Source organism: Solanum lycopersicum, chromosome 8, assembly GCF_036512215.1.
Source record: "Solanum lycopersicum chromosome 8, SLM_r2.1".
Taxonomy (NCBI): domain Eukaryota; kingdom Viridiplantae; phylum Streptophyta; class Magnoliopsida; order Solanales; family Solanaceae; genus Solanum; species Solanum lycopersicum.
This window is the reverse complement of record NC_090807.1, coordinates 66,516,608-66,523,939: the sequence shown is the minus strand read 5'-3', so window position 1 is coordinate 66,523,939 and position 7,332 is coordinate 66,516,608. Positions and strand designations below refer to the sequence as shown.

At 35.2% G+C, this 7,332-nt stretch overlaps 1 protein-coding gene across 1 annotated transcript; it reads left to right on the top strand.

The window, feature by feature from the left end:
- The first annotated feature begins 838 nt into the window (after positions 1–838).
- Positions 839–7,049, top strand: LOC101253514 (ubiquitin-conjugating enzyme E2 5). Its single transcript, XM_004245541.5, has 6 exons — positions 839–1,127; positions 1,457–1,536; positions 2,223–2,337; positions 2,447–2,499; positions 2,607–2,735; positions 6,728–7,049. Exons 1-6 carry the CDS (start codon positions 1,084–1,086, stop codon positions 6,856–6,858), a joined length of 552 nt encoding a protein of 183 aa, XP_004245589.1. The 5' UTR covers positions 839–1,083; the 3' UTR covers positions 6,859–7,049.
- The last annotated feature ends 283 nt before the right edge of the window (positions 7,050–7,332 follow it).

Sequence of the window (7,332 nt, the reverse complement as noted above, 5' to 3'; positions counted from 1 at the left end):
ATTAGAGATAAAAAGATCGTAGATAGTCGAATGTTAGAAGCTGTTTATTTTTCTCCTTATTTAGTAGCATTAGTTAGTATTCAATTATTGATGTAGTATCTTATTATATTTTATATGATTTTTTACTATTTTTTTTACTTTGTTTATCTTGTTTGTTTGAACGAATGAAAAATTTATCCAAAATAGTTAAAATTAATAATATCATTTTTGAAATTAATATGTACGTTTAACTTTGTTTTGTGGAGACATATGTTTCTTCTTAATTTAATTTCTATAAGAAAATTCTAAGATATGGCCCAACAAATGACAACATTTTTATTCATTTTCAATCGAAAAAAATTATTTTCGATATTGGAAATAATAACAATAATATTTTTAAAATCTAATTTACTCTAATTTCATGCTCCTTGTAATTATTAATTTATATTCCCGCTATTTCATATTAATTGAATTTTTAAGGTGTTTCACACCCGTTAAGAAAAGTCTATTGAAACATAAATTTTTTATTTTTTATCTTTATTAATTATTGTCAAATTCATAGAAGTTATCATATTAAAAATCTAAATAAAAAATAAAATTGAAAAATAATTTTAAAGATTAAATAATTAAATTAATTTAAAAAATAAAAAACAGTCTTAAAAGTTTAAATTAATATGGATTGGTGGAAATAATAATCTTTGTCTCTTAAATAAATTTATAGTTATGTCTTACAATGAAAAAAATTGCTTTCCCCCCAAGTCATTAGATATTTTACAATTTCCCAAAATAAGATTATTAAAACTTTATAGTAAAAAAAAGTTGTAAAATAGGTTGGGTTAAAAGTTACAGTTGTTAATAGTATAAGGACTCAAAAGTAAGAATTAGTCACAGACAAAATAACAGAACAAGTCCCTCTTTTTCATCAATCATGTCTGAAACCGCCCTATTCAAATTTCTCTTTACATTTTCTTCTCAGTTCTTCACATATATATGTAAAACCCATAATCTGAAATCCAATTGCACTGTTAATTCAATCGATAAAAGCAAAAAAAAGAGGAAAAAAAGAAGAAAAAAGGAAGAAAGAATAAGGAAGTAATCGGAATCATGTCTTCCCCTAGCAAACGCAGAGAGATGGACTTGATGAAACTGTAAATTGAAACTCAAGTTTACTCAATTTTTTTTTTGTTGATGGGTTGTTTTAGTTTCGTTTGTGTTTAAGTGGGTATTCATTTTCTTGGAAAAATTTAGGATGATGAGTGAAGAAACTGTAAATTGGAACTCAAATTTATGATATTTATGTTGATGGGTTGTTTTAGTTTTGGGTGTGTTTAAGTGGGTATTCATTTTCTTAGGAAAAAATTAGGATGATGAGTGAAGAAACTGTGAAATGGAACTCAAAGTTGTGATTTTTTGTTGGTGGGTTGTTTTAATTTTGTTTGTATCTAAGTGGGTATTGATTTTCTTGGAAAATTTTTAGGATGATGAGTGACTACAAAGTGGAGATGATCAATGACGGAATGCAAGAATTTTTTGTGGAATTTCATGGACCCAAAGAGAGTAAAAATCTATTTCTTATACCATTTCTGAGTTTTTACTAGTTGTTGTGTCTGTGAAAATGTGTGTGTATTTATATATCTGTGTTGGGTTTTGTTTTTTTGTTTCTGACTTTGATCCTCTTTTGGTCAGTTGTGTTTAGTTTATATGTTTTTGATTTAGCTGTAAGGATAGGGACTTTCGCTTAAAAGAAGATTAGTTTTGCACCCAAAGACTTGCTTTTGTGTGAATAGTTTGGTTAATGTTGTAGAGCACTGTCAATTCATCGACTATGCTTCTATTGCAGTTGGGTTCAGCTATATGAATGCGTTATATTTGCTCCACTCTATTCAGATCATTTCATTCATGTTGTAGAGAACTGATAACATCAATCTATGTTCACTTACAAATTAGCGTTTTGGAAAACATCTGGAAAAAACATTTGGGAGCTGTTCTTGCTGCTACTGAATTTAGATTATGTTCAGATTGCAAAATAAGAATCCTGTTCTTGGTATGAATCTTGTAGTAGCTTCAACCGTCATGTATTTCATAGTTGACTGCGCGGCTAGTTATAGTATGTAAGATTGTTGATTTTTCTGAATTAGGATTTAGTGACAGCTGCTTGCTTTTTGAGATTTTATTGGAAGTTTGATCACAAAAACTGTCTTTGATTTGTTTCTAACAATCTTGTTTCTTGATGGTTGCAATAGGTCCTTACCTGGGAGGTGTGTGGAAAGTGAGGGTAGAGCTCCCAGATGCCTATCCTTACAAGTCACCATCCATTGGTTTTGTTAACAAGATTTACCATCCGAATGTGGATGAGATGTGAGTGATGCTGCAATTATCTTGCTTACTTATTTCTCATTTTAGCATGGAATTTGACTCTTATGAAAGACTTCTCTGAATCTACATTTTCATGTTCTTTGAATTCCAGGTCAGGTTCAGTCTGCTTAGATGTTATCAATCAAACCTGGAGCCCCATGTTTGGTATTTTGGCGTTGTTCAGTTTCCCGTCCTTCTAAATTTCTGCTTCTCCTTGTTTGAGTGATACTTCTGCGTTCAATAGTTTATGTTTATGTTTTTCATTTTTGCAGATCTTGTAAATGTTTTTGAAGTGTTCCTTCCCCAACTCCTTTTATATCCTAACCCATCGGATCCCCTGAATGGAGAAGCTGCAGCTCTCATGATGCGCGATCGTACTACTTATGATCAAAAGGTGAAAGGTAAAAACCTCCAATTGGTCAATCTAGTACTTGCAGTGGATTTGACTTGCATGATGCCTTGAATGTGACATATCCATATTTATTTGCCTTGCCTATCACCAAATTTTATTTGCTGCTTAGTATGTGTAATGGGTTGATTGAGTGAGCTCGTCTGATATATCGGAAGCTTTACCAAAGCTCCTTACGTGGAGAATTTGGTGTTCGACCATGAAACTTATTTTTAGTTAAGGACATGTATGTTTTTCTTTCAATTGAATACTTGTACTTTGGTGTAGTGATAAGTCTTCTATAGAAAATCTCTAGATTTAGAAAACCTGTAATTTCCCGTAAAAGACATATGTTAGTATTTATAGCTTTAGTTCTGAATATTGGAATATAGTGGACGAAACTGTACGTGATAGATGTAATGAATTTATACAGGACCTTTTAATCATCACCTGGAGGTAGAAATCTAGATGCCTTTGGCTCAAGGAAGGGGACAGAACCACCATATATTTTCATAAGATTAGATCCAAATGCATATATAGACTTCTGGTGATTATTGAAGATAAGGAAGCAATCAAAAGGAAGACATTGGAATTCTTTGAAAGCTTATATACTAAGCAATAATTTTGATGGATTGCCTGAGAAGAAAGCAACAATTTTGATGGAATTGCCCGAGGAGGAAGAAACACTCTAAAAATAGCTTTTGAAGAAAAGGGAGTGTTAGCAGCCATTAAGTCAAGTGCCCCTGGGCATGATAGGTACACTATAGGCTTTCTTTTGATGAAGAGGTACCTATGGCTTTCTGTCAGTGCTCTTGGGTCTTTATCAGTCAGTTTACTAGTAGTTATGCAGTATTATCATCAACACCGCTGAAGGGTTAAGTCCTGCAATGCCTCATTCATAACACTTATACCTAAGAAAAAAAGGGCAATGGAGTTCACAGATTATTGACCAATTAGCTTGATTAGGAGCATATACAAGATCGTAGCAAAGGCTCTTGCAGATTGGCTGAAAGGAGTTATGGGAAACTGGTCTTAAATCAATAGAATGCCTTCAGGAAAGGGTGCAGATCACATATGCCTCTGTCATAGCAAATCAGGTATTGTTTGACAATTGAGCAAGGGAATGTTGGATTACTATGCAAACTAGATGTTGAGATAGCTTTTACCAATTGAACTGGTCTTATCTCATATCTATTCTAAGGCACATAGGGTTCGGTAACAAGTGAATAAACTGGATTGAATTCAACATCTCTATGGTGAAGTACTCAATCATAATCAATAGGAGCCCAGTAGGATTCTTCTGCCCACAAAGAGGACCAAGACAAGGTGATTCATTTTTCACCTTTTCTGTTCATTCTAGCTATTGAAGGGCCGAGTAGGATGTTGGATAGAGCAAAACAACAGTGTTGACTAAATGGTTTTGATATAGGAAGGACAAAGCAGTCAAATTTTGCTCTACTTTATGCAGAAAGAGAGCAGGTCCTTTATCTAAACCTTACATTGGTCATAGAAGTAGTTTAATCTTTGTATGAACATGCTCAAGAGTGTAATCTACCCTGTTAATGAGGTGCAAAACATAGATGATCTGGCTGGCATATTTGGTTGGGTTGTGTAGTACTGGAACATTCCCAATCACATTCTTGGGTCTCCCATTGGGGGCCAAATACAAGGCAGATGGAGTGTGGAGTCATAGAAAACTTTGAAAAGAGGATTGCTTTTTGGCAGATGCAATTCCTCACTGATCAGTAATGTGCTTGATAGCATTCCAATGTGTAGTATGTCACTCCACCTCATTTCCAGTAAGGCCAATAACTAGATAAGATCATAAGGAATTCTTTTGGGAAGAGAACAACAGCCCTTACAAATTTCATTTGGTTAGGTGGGATAAGGTCTTGTCACCAAACAAACCAGGTGGTCTGGACATCAGAGACTTAGCACTTCACAAAAAATGCTTACTAATGAAGTGTATGGGAATGACACATGGAACTTGATAACTTGAGTGCAGTCACCGAAGGTTTGTTGAAGGCTCTGTGGAAGGGAACATAGATACAGGATTTTTATGTTGAATTGATTGCCTTAGCGGAGGTATTTACTACAATGTTTTGATGGCAAATGAAAATCAAACAATTCTGTACTCGATTCACTGCCTACTTATATGATGTCACTTTTCCCAACTCCAGCAAAGGTGGTGACAGTACTGGATAAGATTAGGAGGAAGTTTCTATGGCAAGGGAATAAGGAGGGAAAGGGTTATTGACTGGTAAACTGGAAGACGATGTAGCAAAAGAGAAGGGGGTTGGGAATCAGAAACTTGAGCTTGCAGAATGAGTCCCTGCTGTTGAAATGTTTATGGAGATACATCACTGAGGACAGGGTACTGTTGAAGGAAGTCATTGTGACAAAGTATGGTGAAACTAGCCCCTGGTGCACAGAAATGGTAACTGATACCTATGGAATGGGAATGTGGAGAAGAATTAGGAACTTATGGAAATCAATGGAAGCCAACATCTGCCTCAAGATTGGCAATGGTGCAAGGGCAAAATTCTGGAGAGCTAGGTGGATTGAAGAAACTTCTCTAAAGGAGGCATTCCCTGACCTATTTCGTTTTTATGTAGATCCTGAGGTGACAGTCCAGGAGTGCTGGTCCACACAGGGGTGGGATATCCCTTTTAGGAGGCTTCTTAGTGCTTGGGAAATAGAGAGGGTACCTTTGTTATTGGGGAAGTAGGGGAAGTTTCTATCAGTAATATCTGCTGATGAGATCTCCGGAAACATAATAGAAATAGGATAATACATAAGAGGTGGTCAGGTGAAAAATGAGAATGATCAATTCAAGTGAAATTACTTCCGGAAAAGCAACATACCTACCAAAACAAAGTGCTTTACTTGGTTCCCAGGTGTCCTCTGTGTATGGTGACCGAGGAGACGAACAAGCACCTTTTTTGCATTGCAACTCCACTGCTCAGCTGTGGAATTGTTTCATAGGCAATAGCTGGACCATGCATGAGCCATACATCAGACCACCTTAGCTGGTTGATAAGGAGGAGGGGAATAAGAGTCAGAAGAGATGGTGGAGAATGGATGTTTTGAAGATAGTTCCAGTTCCATTCACTTCACAAAATTAAATGGAATTGTATCAGATCTTCACTTTTTAAACAGTTACGTATAGAGGATACTGTCCAGATTATATATCTGAAGAATACAAACTTAACAGTTTTAAAAGGAAAAAAAGGCAATTGCTGCATTTGAGTGGAGTAAGTTAAGGACAAGATGTAGTTTGAAGGGAAACAAAATTAGTATCTATTTAGCATTTATGAATCAGATGTTAGAGCAAGAGAGGCAGATGATGCTCTGTTCATATATCCTTTCCTGTGGTAAGAGAACTGATAAAAGAATTTATTTCTTTTTGCCGATGTTCTCATTCAAATGTGTATGCCAGATTTAGAATTAAATCCAAATGTAAATGAGAAATTTTACCATCTTGTTGCTTTTAGCTTTACTTTTCCCTTCTTTCCAATTTGTTCCCGTTACTGTTACTCTTAGCTACTGGCACCAACCTACAAATGAGAGGAACCTTTTTTTTTAGTCTAAAAAGAAAGCTCTAATCAAGTGTGTTTTTGGGGGGTTATCTCAGATATACTACATCTCTTATTTCCTTAACGTGTTGGGAACTGTGTTCTTGGGGACTATGTCTTCACTATAACGTTTCTTGATTCACTAGAAGACGGATCTCCACTTTTCCTTTGCATCTGTTGATTGCTTTTCTGTTTGTCCAGTTCTTTATTTTGTCAAAAGTATTTCAGTGATGCTGTTATAACACCTGTAGGTACTCTTTGCCTATTTCGTACCTCATTGCCCCGGTTGCAAAGTTTTGATTGCCCATAGTCTGCACTTTTAATGTATTCAACTTTGTGATGTAATTATGTACCTTGTTTCCAAATTATCGAACTTTTTACTTCAGTTTATGTTGCCTCATTACTTATGGCCTAAATATTTCTCTCTCAGAGTATTGCGAGAAATACGCTAAGAAAGAAGACGCTGGGGCTCCACCTGAAGAAAAATCTAGTGATGAAGAGTTGAGTGAAGAAGAAAATGTCTCCAGTGATGATGAACTTGCTGGAAAAGCAGATCCCTAAGGGTTTAGCAGATCATGGACAATATTATAACCCCTTCAATGTTTGTACATGATATCAACTTCTAAACCTGTCTTGTCCATGGTTTACTTGAAGAAAATAGTTCTATTTCTTCTGTCAATCTGAATTGTACTGTTATTGTGGTTACATTCTGTCCTGATTCCATAAAAGTCCATCTGAACCTTTAAACTTAATTTGATGTCTGCACTTCTATATATCTTTAAATCTAGATAAGAATCAAGCAGCAATTCGAGCGGAGCGGAGGGTCTGTCAGGAACAACCTCTCTATCGCACAAAGATAGAGGTAAGTTTTATGTTTATTCTATGCTTTCCAGACCCGACTTATGGGATTACATTTAATAAAAGGGTACCTCTATTTGATCCAAGTACTAATGCAGTTTGTCAACTAATAGCTTAAAGAGAAGAGACAAAAATATTAGGTGAATCTTTTTTCCATTTGTATAGCTTTGGTGGATA